The sequence below is a fragment of the Molossus molossus genome, unplaced genomic scaffold, assembly GCF_014108415.1.
Source record: "Molossus molossus isolate mMolMol1 unplaced genomic scaffold, mMolMol1.p scaffold_m16_p_19, whole genome shotgun sequence".
In the NCBI taxonomy this organism is placed as follows: Eukaryota; Metazoa; Chordata; class Mammalia; order Chiroptera; family Molossidae; genus Molossus; species Molossus molossus.
The window spans coordinates 13,160,144-13,176,039 of NW_023425354.1; the positions used below are offsets into that span (position 1 = coordinate 13,160,144).

The 15,896-nt window shown below is 55.8% G+C and overlaps 3 protein-coding genes across 11 annotated transcripts in view; 2 read left to right on the forward strand and 1 right to left on the reverse strand.

Annotated features, from left to right (window-relative positions):
• Positions 1-1,521, forward strand: part of STRADA (STE20 related adaptor alpha) — a 31,353-nt gene extending 29,832 nt beyond the window's left edge. For all 6 annotated transcript variants that reach the window (XM_036269728.1, XM_036269727.1, XM_036269726.1 and 3 more), the window contains 2 exons: positions 116-158; positions 426-1,521. In XM_036269728.1, the coding sequence (XP_036125621.1) occupies positions 116-158; positions 426-578 (196 nt within the window). In that variant the 3' untranslated portion in view covers positions 579-1,521. The remainder of the gene's footprint in view (positions 1-115; positions 159-425) is intronic.
• A 2,371-nt stretch (positions 1,522-3,892) lies between these two features.
• Positions 3,893-6,454, forward strand: LIMD2 (LIM domain containing 2). Its single transcript, XM_036269736.1, has 5 exons — positions 3,893-3,960; positions 4,707-4,800; positions 4,993-5,037; positions 5,119-5,258; positions 5,333-6,454. Exons 2-5 carry the CDS (start codon positions 4,759-4,761, stop codon positions 5,490-5,492), a joined length of 387 nt encoding a protein of 128 aa, XP_036125629.1. The 5' UTR covers positions 3,893-3,960; positions 4,707-4,758; the 3' UTR covers positions 5,493-6,454.
• Positions 6,455-7,647: 1,193 nt separating this feature from the next.
• The window catches only part of MAP3K3 (mitogen-activated protein kinase kinase kinase 3), a 68,652-nt gene continuing 60,403 nt past the window's right edge, over positions 7,648-15,896 (reverse strand). For 2 of the 4 annotated variants that reach the window (XM_036269733.1, XM_036269731.1), the window contains 8 exons: positions 15,807-15,874; positions 15,508-15,600; positions 14,704-14,895; positions 13,774-13,922; positions 13,007-13,138; positions 12,390-12,519; positions 11,865-12,042; positions 7,648-10,377 (listed from right to left, as the gene is read on the reverse strand). In XM_036269733.1, coding sequence (XP_036125626.1) covers positions 10,149-10,377; positions 11,865-12,042; positions 12,390-12,519; positions 13,007-13,138; positions 13,774-13,922; positions 14,704-14,895; positions 15,508-15,600; positions 15,807-15,874 — 1,171 coding nt within the window. In that variant the 3' untranslated portion in view covers positions 7,648-10,148. The remainder of the gene's footprint in view (positions 10,378-11,864; positions 12,043-12,389; positions 12,520-13,006; positions 13,139-13,773; positions 13,923-14,703; positions 14,896-15,507; positions 15,601-15,806; positions 15,875-15,896) is intronic. The other 2 variants (XM_036269732.1, XM_036269730.1) reach the window with 2 other exon arrangements.

A 15,896-nucleotide genomic window follows, 5' to 3' on the forward strand; every position in this document is an offset into this window, starting at 1 on the left:
TTCTTGCTGAGCTGAGGATGAAGCAAAGGGGCGCTTGAGGGTGAGGTATAAGCCACAGGGTTTTGGGAATTGGGGACACAGGGGTGATGCTGTCTCTCATCCCCTTTCTCTGCAGACCAAATGCCAGCACCCTCCTGAACCATTCTTTTTTCAAGCAGGTATAGTAACTTTGCTGAGGCTCCCTGTTTTCTTGTCTGTGGTTCTAACTCCCCCAATCCCCTTAGCTTTGGGGTCTTTAGGTATCCTCTTCTCCTCCCTTCGAATCAAAGAAGTGACCATTTCTGAAGCCCCTTAAAGGTGCTGCCCTTCCTCTCGTGGCAACTCTGGACTCCAAAGGCTTATCTGTCACTGGGCCTTGGCTCCTTGCCTCATGGTGTCCTGGGACCCAGAGCGACAGGATCCACCCCGACTCTCTCTTCCCCCAGATCAAGCGACGCGCCTCAGAGGCTTTGCCTGAGTTACTTCGTCCTGTCACCCCCATCACCAATTTTGAGGGCAGCGAGCCTCAGGATCACAGTGGGATCTTCGGCCTAGTAACAAACCTGGAAGAGTTGGAGGTGGACGACTGGGAGTTCTGAGCCTCAGAGGAAGGTGCACATTTTCCAACACACGAGGACGTGGGAGCCTCCGGGCCCCTTCCTGAGGGCTGGCCACATTCCCACCCTTCGGGGTGCAGATTGGGTAGAAAGGACATTTCTCCAGGAGAGTCGTCTGCTTGCTGACGGGGAAATTCCTGGAGAGAAACTTTTCTTTACTGCTCCAAGCTTCTGAGACACAAGGGAATCCCAACAACTAGGGATCCAGACAGGCCAGAACGCTGACATTCCCAGCCCTGGTTGCGCAACAGCCTCCTCAGAGGGAAGAGATACTGTCCTGTCCCTGGAGGCTGAAGTTCAAGCCCAGGGTTTGACTCATTGACACAGGGAACTGTGTGACTTCCTCTTCCCACTCATGCTCACTTACCAGCAAAATGCTATTCTTTTCCAGTGTTCTTAGATCCTGTAGGTCCATGGAGAGGCAAGCAATAAGCAACCCCTCTCCCCTCTGACCTCTCCCTAATCATTGGAGGGAAGGGTTCCCACCCTTTGGGGGGGGGGGTGTATTTTTAAGCACCGGGTTAAGGTTGGAGCACTTCGTCTGATCCTTGTTATCGCTTGGGCCCTGACACCTAGAACTTGTCCGTAGTTCATCTGTGAAGTGTGTTCCTTTCCCACCGAGGCCATCTCACCGCCTCCTGCTCTGCCCTGGTGCTTTCTCTATGGGCCATAACGTCTTGCCTGGCCAGAGGGCGTAAGTCCTTACGCCGAGTTAGTTTTATTGTCAGAACAAATTAAAAATTTCAGAGAACCTGCCGGAGAGTGAATTGTTGTGTGCTGACCATACAGGCTCAGACCAGTCTCATTCCACCCCGGGTTCTGCCTCCCAAGTGGTCCCCAAGTGCTCGCGGAAGCACAACAGTGACAGCCTCACAACACACCAAGTCTTTTAGAACTCATAAAAGATTTGTCTGTCAACTATCTAAAAATTGGAGACTTATTTTTAGCCTGTGGCCATTTGAACACTTTGGGGCTGGAAAGGTCCAGGTGCTGGAGACCAGCCCCTCCGCAGGGCCACTTCTGGGCCACAAGGAGTCCAGGCAGAAGACGCTCACCTTCAGCAGGAAAGGAGGTGGAGGGGTTTATTTTGTAACATGACTTGCAGTGTCTCCTTACCAATGGAACTGATACCTCAAGAACAGGTAACCTAAGAACCAGACCGGCCCCCTGCCCTGTCATCCTGCCTGGCAGCCAGAGGCCAGGCCAGTGGGTGATTCTAACCTGGATCTTCTCCATGGTGCTCCCCACTTTGCATGTGCCCAGCTCAGCACCTTCCCTCCACCAGTCCCTCAGGGGTGAGGTGCCTTGCTCTGGGTGAGGCACTTCAAATGTCAGTTTAAGGAAGCACCCCTCCCTCTTCCCTGAAGCTGCTTTGAACCATCAAATGCTCTCACTTTCCCTTTCCTCAGAAATTGTAACAACAGTTTAAAAATAAAAAACCCTCTTCCTTGGGCAGTTATGGGTTGAAGGAATGACATCAACCATCAGGTGGGGTGCGAGACCTGAAATGGAGTGAGAAAGCCAGGTCACATTTATTTCCAGCCCTCTCCTCTTCTCACAACTTTTTTTTTTCTTTCTTTAAACATCAAGTTCCCTTTTCTTATTAACATTATCAGCCAGTTTTCTTTGCTTGTAAACTGCCTTCGCCTTGCTTGTCAGCTCATTTTCAAGCCAAACTGCTGACTCCGTCAGCTACCTGCAGTTCAGCCTGCAGACTGGTCCTGGGCAGGGGAGGGGGCCTCAGCATCAGGCTGGCCAGGCCATACCCAACTGCAAGCCCAGCCTTGTGTCCCCGAGGGGGATTTAAGTCACTACAGCCCCCTAGAGAGGAAGGGAGGCTGAGGAGAAAAGAAGCTCAGCGCGGGTGTGATGAGTGAGCCAAGGGAAAAGCTGGGGGCCGAGGAAGCTGCTGCCTCCCTCCCACCCTTCCCCCCGTCTCTGCCAGGTGCGGAGGCGCTGCGCGGTTCTGCTCCCTGAAAGTGTGTGGGCCCGCTCAGGAGCCACTAGTTCTATTCCTGCACAGCGTGGGAACAAGCTATGTTTAGGGCTGTGCTTCCTGAAGCAGCTTCTAGCCTGGTGTCAGGCAGAGCTTTGCAGACCCCCACCCTCCCAGCAGCGGTCCATCCTGGAGGCTGCTTCCTGCACAGCTGAGGCTCTACCCCCAGTGAGGAATGGTCACCTTCCTCCTGTGTGCCTGCATCAGACTAGGCCGCGGGCTACTGCAGCGGGCAGCCGGTTTAGCCAGGGGAGCAGGGAGTAAGGAGCCGGGGTCAGGAGGCCTGGCTTCTCACCCAGTCCTGCTTCACCAGCTGTGATACTTGGAACAAGTCACTTCAAATCTTCAGGCCTTGCTCCCTCGCATTAAATGAGGTTTGGATGCACCTAGGTTTGCTTAAGAGTGTAAATCCCTTTCCTTGAATGGGGTGCCCGCAAGGACCAGGGGTGACTAATCCAACAAAATCCGGCCACAGAAATGCTTTCAGAGGACGGGTGCTCTGGGACACTACGGGCAGCAAGCTTCCTGGGCCCCTTGTCTTGGGGATCGCAGCAGATGGCGCCAAGGGCCCTCGTGCAGGTCGACCCCGCATAGAGCGGGTGACCGAAGGGGACTGAACACAGTGGTCTCGGGGGCAGCCCGGTGGCCGGGCGTGGAGGGACCGCGGGCCCCGGCCACCGCTGTCATCTCCTCAGTGGCCATGCAGACACGCGGGGCTGCCCCTGGCGGCGGGAGGACTCCGTGGCCCGTGGGGGCGTGGGAGCCACAGGACCCCGACCGGACCTCCGGGACCGCCCCCACGGGGTATGTCAGGCTGCAGGGTCCACGTAGCGCCGGGCGGAAACGGAGGCAGCGGGGCCTGCGCCCTCGGGGGCCAACTAGGGGAAACCGAGGCAGCACCGCTGGTTCCGTGACCCCAGGCGGCTCAGCCTGCACTCGTCCACGTCCCGGGCGTGCGGCGCGGGGCCCGAGGGCTGCAGCCTCTGCCTCCGTCCCGAGCGGGCCGACGGGGAGCCGGGCTTCGCGAGGCCGGCGGGCGCGGGGCCCAACGGGAGGTGCGGAGCGCCGGGAGCGCGGGGTCGGGGCGGGAGGCAGACAAAGGCGGGGACGGCGGGCGAGGGGAAGACAAAGCGCGGAGGGGGTCGGCGGCGGCGCCGGGGCTCCGGAGGCGGCTCCGGGCGCAGCGGAGCCAATGGGCGGGCGCGAGGCGGGGGCCGGCGGGGGCGGTGCTGCGATAAGGCGGTGGCGGTGGCGGTGGCGGCCGCTCGGGGACCACAGGCTAGCGGCGGCAGATCGCGCCCGCGCCCACCTCGCACTCGAGGCGCTCCCCACTGACCGACCCTGCCCCGCGGCCCAGGCCGGGACCCGGTGAGACACACGGGCGGGCGGGCGGCCGGAGGGACGGGTCTGCAACCGGCTCGCAAATCGGGGCGCCTAGGTGGGGGCTGCGGGGCCGCCGTTCCGGGGTCCCATCGCGGAGCGCTTCCGCCCGTCGCTCTCGCCCGGGCCCCTAGGGTAGCGGCCGGCCTCCGGGGCGCGTCTCCGGGCGGGAACGGGGACAGGTTCCCCTCGGGTGGGCCTGCGGGGGTTCCGGGTGTGGGGTCCCGTCCACGCGGGTCTGGGGGCCGAGGAATGGGGCGCGCGGGCAGCGCGGCCGGGGAGCGCTGTCCAGGGGCTGGGTCAGCCGAGCTAGGGGCGCCAGCGGCCTCGGCTCCTCGACCCTGCGCTGTTCAGCATCGGTTTGGGGTCAGGCCAGGGCAGCGGGTTTTCACCCCAGCTCTGCCCCGCCCGCCCTCCCCTGACCTCCCCCAGCCTCCCCCAACCCTCACCCCAAACGGGGTCCGGGCCTGGGCCCGCGGGGCGCCCACGGCGGCTGTGGCGTAACCCCCGACACATGGTTCCACTGAGGAGCCCCTGCCCCGTGGGGAGCAGCGTGGGGAGCAGAAGGGGGAGGTGGGTGAGGGGCGGAAGTGGCAAGACCCAGAGCAACAGGAAATGACTTAGGGAAAGTCCCAACCACAGCCCCCCACCCCTCTGCCTGTAAACACCTCCACCCCCACCCTGCAGGCTGGGGAAGGGCTTGTGGGACCCGACCGACCGACTTCCCCTTGCAGAACCCAGCGGGTGCCGCGTCTCTACCCGGGCCTCCATCACTTTCAACCAGCCATGTTCCAGGCTGCAGGAGCCGCCCAGGCCACCCCCTCTCATGTAGGTGATCAGGCGGGTGGGAGGACACCCCGGGTAGATGTCTAGCCTGGGAATGAAGGGGAGAGGAGCGGTGTGTTTGCCTAACACCCTTTGCCCCTCCCCCCTTGAGTGCCCCTGGGATCTGGGCTGGTGACCCCAGCAAAGGTCTGGGGCATCTCAGCTGCCCCTGCCCTGACTGGCCCTCTCCCTCAGGAAGCCAAAGGAGCCGGTGGCCCCAGCACTGTTCAGCGCTCCAAGGTAGGGCCCTTAGAGTGGGGTGTGGGGAGAGGAAGCGATGGGCACTGTTCAGACCCCTGGCTGATTCTCTCTCCCCAACAGTCCTTCAGCCTTCGGGCCCAGGTGAAAGAGACCTGTGCCGCCTGCCAGAAGACCGTGTACCCCATGGAGCGGCTGGTGGCAGACAAGCTCATTTTCCACAACTCTTGCTTCTGCTGCAAGCACTGCCACACCAAGCTGAGGTGCGCCCTTGCCCTGCCCCTGCCCTGCCCTCCAGCCCCAACCCGACCTGACCACAATTATTCTGCTTCTGCAGCCTGGGCAGTTATGCGGCGCTGCATGGGGAATTTTACTGCAAACCCCACTTTCAGCAGCTGTTTAAGAGCAAAGGCAACTACGATGAGGGTTTCGGCCGGAAGCAGCACAAGGAGCTCTGGGCCCACAAGGAGGTGGACCCTGGCACCAAGACAGCCTGAGGCCCTCTGACCATCCATTCCCTCTGTAGAGGGCCTGCAACAGGACAGTGGGAAGTGTGGAAAAGAGCTCGGACCTGGGCTAGCATGGGGAGGCAGGGTGGGAAGGGGATGAGGCCATCTTGCTCAGGCAGAGGGTTATGGGGGCAGGGCTCTGCTCCAGGATTCCTTCGTTCTCCCGCGGTGGGGATTTGGGAACCAGGATTGGGGGTTGCTCACCACCCTGCTTCCTGCTTCTTTCACCTTACCCCACCTAACCCCCTGGCTCCCTGGGAGGCCCCCAAACCCAGCTTCCTTATTTAGGTGCCTTTTCTCCAGCAAGGAGTCAGCATGCCCCCTCAGGGTCCTAAGCTCCCTCACTGCCACCCGGGGCCCTGTGTGGCCCCTATGTCTCCCCATCTACCTCTGCCCTTAGCCTGGTTCTGAGCCATGGAGACTTTGGAGGAAGGAGAGCCAGAGTGCCTCACAGAATGCCCACCAGGGCTCAGTGGGGGAGGGGAGGGGAAGTGGAGCAGCCCTGCCCCTCCCTGCAAGGCAAGGCAGGGCACGCCCCAGTGGGGCTTGGGACCATCTTGCACCACCGACATCAAGGAGCAGAAGCTAAAAGCACCTGCCAGGCTGAGTGCCACAGAGACTGGCAGGGATCTAGCAGCCGCCACACTCCCTTCCTCTTCTCTTTCTGCCAGTCCTGACTGTTGTGATCAACCCTGTTTTAAACATGTTTCAATAGATCCTGACTGTATTATGTGGCCTGATTTGGGAAGGGGGCAAGAAGGGCACAGTCTCACGGTGCAGAAGTGAAGAGGGGAGACAGGGTTAGCCCAGAGCACTTCTGGCCTTGATGGGAGGGCAGTGATGGGTGACAGAAATACCAGCCAGCCTGAGAAAAGGGATGTCCTCTTCCCAGCCAGGTCTGCATGCTGTCAAGCCTCTCTAGTTTTATAACTGAAACTCCTTTGTCCTTCAGCCTTGTGTTGGTTAAGAGGGTCAGGCCATCAGTGCGTGATGGTGCCTGGCCTCACTACACTTCAATATGTTGGGGTGCGAGGCAAAACCCTTCTGCTGAGCCCTGGTCTGGGCCCCTTTTGTTCTGGAAACGAGTAAGGGATAGAGGGAATCAGCAGATTTCACCTGCCTTTTCAAGCTCTGCTGAATGGGGCAGCCATGGTCACTGTCCCAGATAGTCCAAACAGCTTGTCTGCCCCCTCTGAATGACAACACAAGGCAACTTGGGAGACCTAAGACCTTTCCCCCCAGAATAAAGGCAGGAAGTCTGGGTTGTCCTACCCCAGACCCAGCTGTCCTGATTTCCCCAAATTGCTTGTGAGCTGTGTGAGTTGGTAAGAGCAAGAGGCACACTGCTGGGGTTGCTGCCACTGCCCCCAAATAACTCCTTAAGTTCTCAAGTGGCCTCATGCCCACAGGACTGGGTAGGGAACTAGGCCTAAGCTCTGGTGGCAGATGGGCCACTGTTGTGTTGAGGTAGTGCCCCTTGGAGCAGCACAGCTAACACTCAGTAAACAGAATGGGTCCTCTGCGAGCTGCTGAGAGCCTCACCCAGGGCAGGTCCTACTTCTGCACCAGAAGCTTCAGATTGGGGACAAGGATGGTTTCTCCCTGCCCAGGGCTAAGCAACAGCAGCAGATAGACAAGCAGATGCCAGAGATGGCTCCTGGAGGCACCTGATTCCTGCCTTAAAAGGATGGGAATAGGGCAAGTCCTCTGGGCTGGGAAGACTACCAGATGCTACAAAGATACTGGGAACCCAGCCACTGGGGACACGGGCTGACAGTACCACCTTGGTAAATCAGCCCTGACAGAACTGCCCTCAGCAGAGCTCCTGGGAGCGAGAACAGGAGGTGTCATCTCTGAGCCAGCAGTGGTACCAGCCACATCATCCAATCCCAGGCCACCTCTTAAGTCTTTTTTTTTTTTTTTGGTACGTGTCCTTTAGTGGGAACTGAACCCAGGACTCTCTAGTCCACAGGCCAACGCTGCAACTGCTAAGCCAAACCAGCCAGGGCTTAAAAGTCATTTTAAGTTCTCTACTGAGGGACCCAAGTTTGTTGCTAGGTACTATACCTGCCCCCTCCCAGGCAAACACCTACTCCTCCCACCCTTCAACCAAAAGCATTGCCACAGGACCCCTTTGGTATAAATGATCCCTTTTTATTTTAAGTAATGCACGACACTGGCCTGGCTTTGCTCTGCAAGCCCTCGGTCAAGATATAATCAAATAACTATGGCTGCAGGTTCTTCTGCACGATCCACAATTCAGACACAGACACAGAGCTGAGGTGGGTGGGAAAGGCAGGAGGGTGGCAGAGGGCAAACTGTCCCCAGCCCTGGCCTGTTGGGTTGGCCAAGGCATCTGACATACTCCATGGAATGATGAACAAATGGCACATGACCCTTCCCACAGCAACCCTGGAGCTGCTAGGAGACTGCCCTACAGAAAATTTGGGCCCAGGCCATTCTAAGCCCATAACTTTCCATCTGGATTATTTAATAATAAATTAAAATTAAGCAATAGCTTGGTCCTGAGGATGCTGAGCCAGCATGTCCACATTTTTGGCACAAAAATATCAGGGTCCTGTTTATTTTTGGAGTGCATGGTTTGTTGGCTTGTTTGCAAACTCATTTTTAAAAACACATTCCCTGTAAGGTAAGACCCTGGGGTGGGGGGAAGTGGGGGCTCTGTGAGAGCCTGAACCTGGGACACAGAGTCGTCTCATCTTGTCAGCTCCGGCACTGTGCATGCTCTGTTTCCTCTTGGGAAATGAGGACAGGACAGGGGTGTGGGCCCAAGAAGAGTGGTGGAGCCATCAGAACAGGGTCGTGGAGAGGCCGAGCTGTCACTAGGCAGCTTTGGTCGAGATGAGGGGCCGGTCCCCACCCTGGGCAAGGGCCGAGGTGGAGGCAGGAGGACATACTTGCTGTCCTAGGGCCGGGCTGGGGGTGCCTGACAGAGACCCCTGGGGAAAAGGGATGGAAATGGGCCCAGGCCCAACTGGCACCGTGCAACACATTCCTGCAAAACCTGCTTTCACTTTCTCTGTCTTGAGGCATCCATCACCTGTAACAGTCTAGAAGTGATATATAAAGAAACCATCAAATATGATCTGAGATATAAATTAACAAGTACAAGGCCTCACATTACATGATGTGAAAAGGCTAAAAACAGCGATAGAAACTACATTCATAAAAGTGCATCGTCAACATACAACGAAGGCTTTGGCTTGTTCTGGTGCCCGCAGGGAAGTGGGCATGGCTGGCAATGAGCTGCCTGGCGCTAATCCTCAGCTCCCTGGAGAATGCCCATCCATGGGCACTGGCTTTCTTTTTTCCCTTTAATGACAACTCCCAAGGAAACTGGGTGTTGAGAGGGAGGCGCTCTAGCAATAGGCACATTTTGGAGGGGAGGGGCCGGAAGAAAGGACCAGCGCCCAGGCTGAGGTAAATAAGGCCAACTCTAAGCTGCTTGGAGATACTGGCTCCCAGACCCCTAATGTCATTCCTCCCCCAAGGGAGGAGCAAGAAGGGGAAGAGGCTGAGACCTCATGGGGACGGGCAAGGCTGGCCAAGGAGGAAGAGAGCTGGCGGTTTAGACACCATTGGTGGCATCACAGGGGCTCTCCGTTCTACTAGCTGGAGAGGGCTCTGGCCTAGCAGGGTCATACTCACAGACAGCCTGATAGAACTCCCCTGGTCAGCCTGAGTGGCCTGCTCAGGGCAGTGGCCAGCTGGATCAGAGGCTCTCAGTGCTGTCCATCTTTCTGTCTGCTGCAGTGGGGGAACAGATACCAGGCCAGGAGCACAAAGGCCGTTACCTTCAGCTCTTTCCAATCCAGCCCAAGGCCCGAGCCCATAGCAGGGGTGCTTGGAGCCCAGAGGGCACATAGTCTCCAGTTCAGAAACTGGATACAGCATAAGAGTGACTCCAACTTGTAAAACAGAGACAATTGCATTGACAAAACTGCCCCCTCAGTGGGGCAATTCCAAATCTCAGGCCCCTGCTCGGGAAGGCAGGGTCACAGGGCAGGCAGGACGGGTCCTCCTTCCCTGAATAAGGCAGCATAACATTTGCTTCATTCATCTTTGGTAAGGACAGGGACTGGCAAAGCTGACCTGGGGGCTCCAGGGGGAGTGAAGCCCAGGCCTCTGCCTTCCATTGGCTGCAGGACGCTGGGCTTTGGCCTCAGGCTTGGGTGGGCTCATTCAGCCCAGAGATGCCCTGGTGATCTCCAGACAGGGGGAGGAGAAACAAAATAACACTCTGAATGAAAGTAACACTATTCGGACCCTCATGTCCATCTTGTGCCCCAGACCCTCTGGGCTCTGGTGCTGATTGCAGTGTCAGGACATAGCCCAGAGGGTGGAGCCCACGGCGCCTCGCACACTGTTCCTAGCCCCGACCTCCATGCTGAGCTTACGAGGCTGGAGTTCTGGGGTATGGCAGGGTGGGGGCTTCCAGTCCTTGAGGCTGCAGCTGCCCCACTCTGGTTCTGAACCCCACTGGCGGAAAGGGCACAAACGCTAGCTGGACTGTAGCTCCATGGTCCACAGCCTTGCCTGGGAGAAGCAGCAACTCTGCTGAGTCCCACAGCAGCCCCTTGCCCACGCAGCAGGGAAGGCTGGCAGCAGTGTGGCCGTGAGAGCTCAGTACACAAGCTGTGCAAAGTGGTGTGTGAGCAGCTCCTCGGCCGAAGGTCTCTGGCGGGCTTCCACAAAAATGCGCCTCAGGAAGTCCCGGCCGTGCTCAGAGATGTGGGAAGGTAGCTGAGGATTGGTGGGCTGCGTGGCAATCTTGAAAATGGCGGCCATAGCTTCATACTCTGCCCAAGGTGGTTTCTCTGTCAGCATCTCTACCACAGTGCAGCCCAAGCTCCTGGAGAGAGAGAACCCCATGTCACCTCTTGGCCAGCCTAGGCTCCCAGCTGCCCTGCCCACTGTTGTGAAAGGAGGTGCTTTTCCTAGAACACACTGAGGCAGGATGAGCCAAGCTGAAGGTCAACAACCTATAAAGGGTCTCCAAGGCCAGAAGAGGGTTCAAAGCACCGTTAGCCTCGTCCACACAGGCTTCATCAACCTACACTCACCTGCGTACTTCTTGAGATTGGGGAAGAGAACCGCTTAGTATAGACAGAAAAAACTCCAAGATAACTGTTCTTAGTTTCCTATTGCTGCTGTAACAAATTACCATGAGCCTAATGGCATCAAAAATAATACGAATTCAACCAATGGACACAGACAACTAACTGGTTGGGAAAAGCAGGAGGGGGGCGGGAGCAGGGAGGAGGGAGTCAATAAGGAAAAGGGGGGACATTGGTAATACTTTCAACAATTAAAAAACAAAACAAATTATAGTTCTGGAGGTCAGAAGTCTAAAAATCAGTCTCACTGGTCTAAAGTCAAAGTCTCATTGGGGACAGTTCCTTCTGGAAGCTCTGAGGGGAGAATTTCCTTGCTTCTTCTAGCTTCTAGAGGCTGCCTGCATGCCTTGGCTCATAGCCCCTTTCTTTCTTTAAAAAGAATTTTTTTTTTCTTTATTGATTTTAGTAGAGAGAGAGACAGAAACATCTATGAGAGAGAACATCAACTGGTCACCTCCTACATGCCCCCCACTAGGGATAGAGCCCACAACCTGGGCATGTGCCCTGACCAGGAATCGAACCGGCAACCTCTTGGTACATGGGGTGATGATCAACCACTGAGCCACACTGTCCGGACTCATGGCCCCTTTCTTGCATCACTCCAACCTCTTGCTCCCACAGTCACATCTACTACTCACTCTGAGCTCCTGCCTCCCTCTTATAAAGACCTTGTTAATTATGCCAGCCCACCTGGATAATCCCGGATGATCTCCCCATCTCAAAATTCTGAAATTAATCACATCTGCAAAGGCCCTTCCGCCATATAGGGTAACATTTACTGTCAAAGGGGTTAGTCCATGGACATCTTCAGGGGACCACCCTTCAGCCCACCACAAGAACGTTCCAAGGGGAAGAGCCCTCCGTGCCCTTTCACAGGATGGACATGAAGTTAAGTGGAGCAAACCCAAGCTGTCTGAGCACTAGGAGAGGAAGTGGACGCCTGATAGTGTTTAGAGGCTGACCGAGGCCTTCAGAATGGATTCGACTTCTTTTTTAGCAAACATCAGGGATGTTTTCCACAGCCTAAGTTCCCAGCAGTAACATTTGCTATTTGGAGTTAAAACACACCACCACCTCTGTATCTTGGCCTAGCTGGCCAGAGGCGGGCACTCCCTTCGTCCCTCCCTCAGGCCACACCACAGAGCCTCAAAGCTTATTCGTAAGTTGGAGCCACTACACCCCAGACAGGGAGATGGGGTCCCAGCATGTCCACGGTGCTCACCACACATCTGCCTTCCTTCCGTAGCCTTCGCCGCTGATCACCTCAGGGCTCATCCAGTAGGGTGTGCCGGTGACTGAGCGCATGCCCGGGCCTGACATGCAGATGGTCTGCAGGCGCTTGCTGGCCCCAAAATCCCCCAGCTTCACATTCCCAGCAGAGTCTCGGAGGATATTGGCTCCTAAGGCATGAAAGGACAGAGCCTGTAACCCTAAAATCTTTGGGCTTTTTCCTCCCTCTTTCCCTCCCTCCCCCCCTTCCAGGTCACAGGGCTGCTGGGGAGGACAGGGCTACCATGAATTAGATGTGGACTGCACAGGCAAACAGGCGAGTGAAGAAGCCTCAGTACTACAGCACAAAATGATCATCACTGTGGCCAACATTGCTGAGAACTTCACTTTGCAGTATTTTCCCAAACTGCTCAATTGATCTTCACACCAATCCCCCAGAAAGCAATTACAGTCCCACTTTTCAGAAAGTTCGAAATGGTTAAGCAACCAGGTCTTGGGGACCCCACACCCTACTCACCCTTGATGTCCCGGTGAACGATCATGTTGCTGTGCAGGTAAGACATGCCCTCCAGGATCTGCCGGGTGTATTTTCGGGTCACACTCTCTGTCAGAGCTCCATAGGCCTTCAACTGGTCCTTCACTGAGCCCTACAGCCACAGATGTCACAGGGAGTCACTACGGGAAGGTGGCAGGAGGGGCCAAGGCTATTCCCAGCCCCCAGCATCGCAGCAAAGTGATTCATCCAATCCCCACCTGCAAAATACTAGGTACTTTGCTAAGTGCTGTTGGGCAGCTTGGAGAAAAGTCTGAGATAGCCCTTTCCTCAAGCAACGTATGACTCAAATCGAGAAGGGAGGCCCCAGTGCTCCAGGTAAAGGTGGTACTTAGTGGACAGTGCAGCTGTCCTGGAAGCCTTAGGTGAGGCTGGCCTGGGACACTGCTCATCCCACACCATCACTGTGACCAGAGCCAGGCCCTTTTTGACTGCAAGTCCTGCCATACCTCACCTTCTCCTTTGAGCCTCTGGAGTCTCAGGGGATCAAACCCATGTCAAAGAGATCCCTCTTCGGCAGCCCCCAACCCCAGGTCAGGCCCTCTTTTATGTGTGTCTCACACGCATAAAGGGGCACGTACCCCCGGCATATACTCCATGAAGATGGTCAGAGTCTTCTCAGCGCGGTCCCGCAGACAGCCATAGTACTGCACGATGCGCTCATGCTGCAAGTTCTTCAGCAACTGGATCTCACACTCCAGAGCACTCACCTCCTAGGGAAAGGGCCCAGTGGTCACCTCAGCTCTCAGGGCCCTGGTCTGCCTGCCTGGGATCAGCTCAGCTTGCCCTAATCAGTGTCCTCAAAGGGGTCTATCTGCCTGGGAAACTTCAGCTGGAGAAAGGGGGACTCTCTCAACTGTCTGGCCATTGGTTGCCCTCAGTGTTGGGCAACCCTTTGAGTGGTGGCACTCTCACACAGGAAACAGGCAGACAGTGGGGTGGGAGAAGGAGTTGTGGGTGTCTGGTAACTGCTGTATTTATCCACTCAGGCCACACCCAAAGCTGAACTACAAAGACAGGCTCCTTCCTGGGCTAACAGAGACAACTTTGGTAAGGCAGGTGCTACTCTTTGTGGCATGGTCATCACCTCTCAGTTTGGGTTGCTTGCTACTTTGGCATCAGCTTATTTCCTCATACCCAATCCCTCCCCGGAATGCTTGGTGCTCTTTGGACCACAGTCCCATCACCCCATGGCCAGGGCCTGGGCCACGGTGGACAGCAAGGGAACTTGGGAGGAAGAATAATGGAGGAAATAACCTGTAGTTTCTTGAGCAATCAGTCTGTGCAACGAGACAGGTATTTGGTTGAGAGGGTGGAACTGGAAGTCAGACCATGGGGAAGGTAGTACCTTGCTTGTCTCAGGACTATCTGGGTCAAACTGGACCTGCTTGGAAGCAAGTTCACGTCCTGTGTCCACATCATAACACAAGTAGACCCTGCCAAAGGCACCCTGGCCCAGGAGCTTCCCCCGGCGCCAGTTGATGGGGGCACTAGGAGCTGTAGGAGAAGAGAAGAAAAGAGCTTTAGTCTGTGCACATTATTTATTGATATACTGCCTCATTCTCCAGAGGCTTTATATAGGACCTTTGGCTGGAGCTTCCCCCATCACCCAGCACTATCACATCTGAATGCATCATCTCCACCCCCACCTATAGCAGGCCCGGTGCTCTGGCTAATCAGACCTTCAGGCTTGAGTCCCAAGAAGCAGAGGACTTGGTGAAGGCATGGTTAAATGCTTTTCTGCATTGATCAAACATCTATATTTCCAAAGCCCCTAAATATCTTAATATGGCAGGGATTAAGGAGACAGCCCTTCAGTTTAAACATGAAAAAAACTAAAGACCACCCAGCTGGTGTGGCTCAGTGGTTGAGCGACCCATGCACCAAGAGGTCGCCAGTTCGATTCCTGGTTGGGGCACATGCCCAGGTTGTGGGCCAAATACCCAGTGGGGGGAATGCAGGAGGTGACCAATCAATGTCCTCTCTCATAGGTGTTTCTATATCTCTCTCCCTCTCCCTTCCTCTCTCTCTAAAATCAATAAAGAAAAAAACTAAAGACCAAAGAGGGGAAGTGGCTTATCACACAACACTGGAATAAGGACTAAGGTCAAGGGGTTCTCCTGTCCATCCACAGGCTGTTCCAGTGTGGAGAGGATGGGCCAAAGCAGCCTACTGCTAACTAAGCCAGACAGCCCCAGCAGACTCACTGGCCTCCCAACCTACATCTTGTCTGAGCATCCCCTGTGCAGTTTCCTCCTAACCAGGGCCCACTCCTCACACTTGGTCGGCACATTCCTCTCCTGCACAGAAAGAGCATTCTCGCTGTCCGCACTCCGCAGGCGCCCTCGGGGGTCCAGATATTGCACCGCCAGACCCATGTTCTCGCCATTTGTGCTCAGGGATCGGCTGGAGGGCACCAGGGTGAACAGGTTACCTTGATGTCGTCGTATTCGGGGAAATGTTCTTCTGCCTGAAGGGGTGCAAGGGCCAGAGTAGAGCAAGTCAGACTTCTGGCCTTGAAACTGAATGGCTGAACCAGGTCATAACACCAGTTTTGGTCGATCATATCTGCTTTCCTACCTAACTCATGCCAGAATGGCTAATGTCTCAAACACCTTGAGAATCAGAACAAAAGCAGGAATTAGAAAGCAGCCAGAGACAGTTAAAAAATCTCTAGCCAAAGGGAAGGCACAGGGCTGGCCCTCAGGCTTCTCAGCACTTGCAAAGCCAATCCATAGCTGAAGTCTGTTTTCCTTGGCATCCTAATCCTCCATATCTGCAGAAGCTCCACTGTTTGCTGCCACAGGGCAGAAGAGGGCGATGGAGAGCTACACCCTGGAGCAGGCTGTGCACTCAGACAAAGGACAGAATTCCCAGTGGCAAGTATCCTGAGCCTACAAATACTGTCCTCCCCCCTTTTTGTTTTTCCCTGTCTCTAGTGCCTCAACTCTGGGCACAGTTCCTCAGGAATACAGGAAACAGAGGGTCTAGAGTGCCCTGGCCCACCCCCAAGCAGTGGCGTTGCCATGGCAGAGCTGTAACTGCATCCTATTTGAGGCAGCCAGGGTGGAAGTGCACTCACCATCATTGTAGTCCTTGTGGTGCACAGAAACGTGGTAGCGCCGGGGGTAGGTTCCACCTTTGACCCCTTTGTCATAGAGCTGAGTTTCCCGATCTGAATAAGATAGAGGAATCATTAGCTTCTGGGCAGATAGTACTGAGTGATCCATTTAAGCCCCTAGGTCACCTGAGACCTCAGAGCAGTAGGCCCAAGGAGAAATAAAATACAAGTTTGGCTTCCCAACGCAGCTTTCAAAAGCAGAATGCCTGCTGCCCTAACCAGATACCCTGCAGTGCTCACCCAGGCTCTGGGGAACTCACCGGAGTACTCCTGTCTGTTGTCTGGGAAGCTCTGGGCTCGGGACATTCGCGATTTCCGGAAGGATGGACTGGAAAAACAAACAAACCACA

Excerpts from the sequence above, each read along its gene's own strand:
- LIMD2 (XM_036269736.1), top strand. The coding sequence starts at position 4,759 with ATGTTCCAGGCTGCAGGAGCCGCCCAGGCCACCCCCTCTCAT. Across the intron at positions 4,801-4,992 it reads CCCAGGCCACCCCCTCTCAT|GAAGCCAAAGGAGCCGGTGG; the intron begins GTAGGTGATCAG and ends CCTCTCCCTCAG. Across the intron at positions 5,259-5,332 it reads CACTGCCACACCAAGCTGAG|CCTGGGCAGTTATGCGGCGC; the intron begins GTGCGCCCTTGC and ends CTGCTTCTGCAG.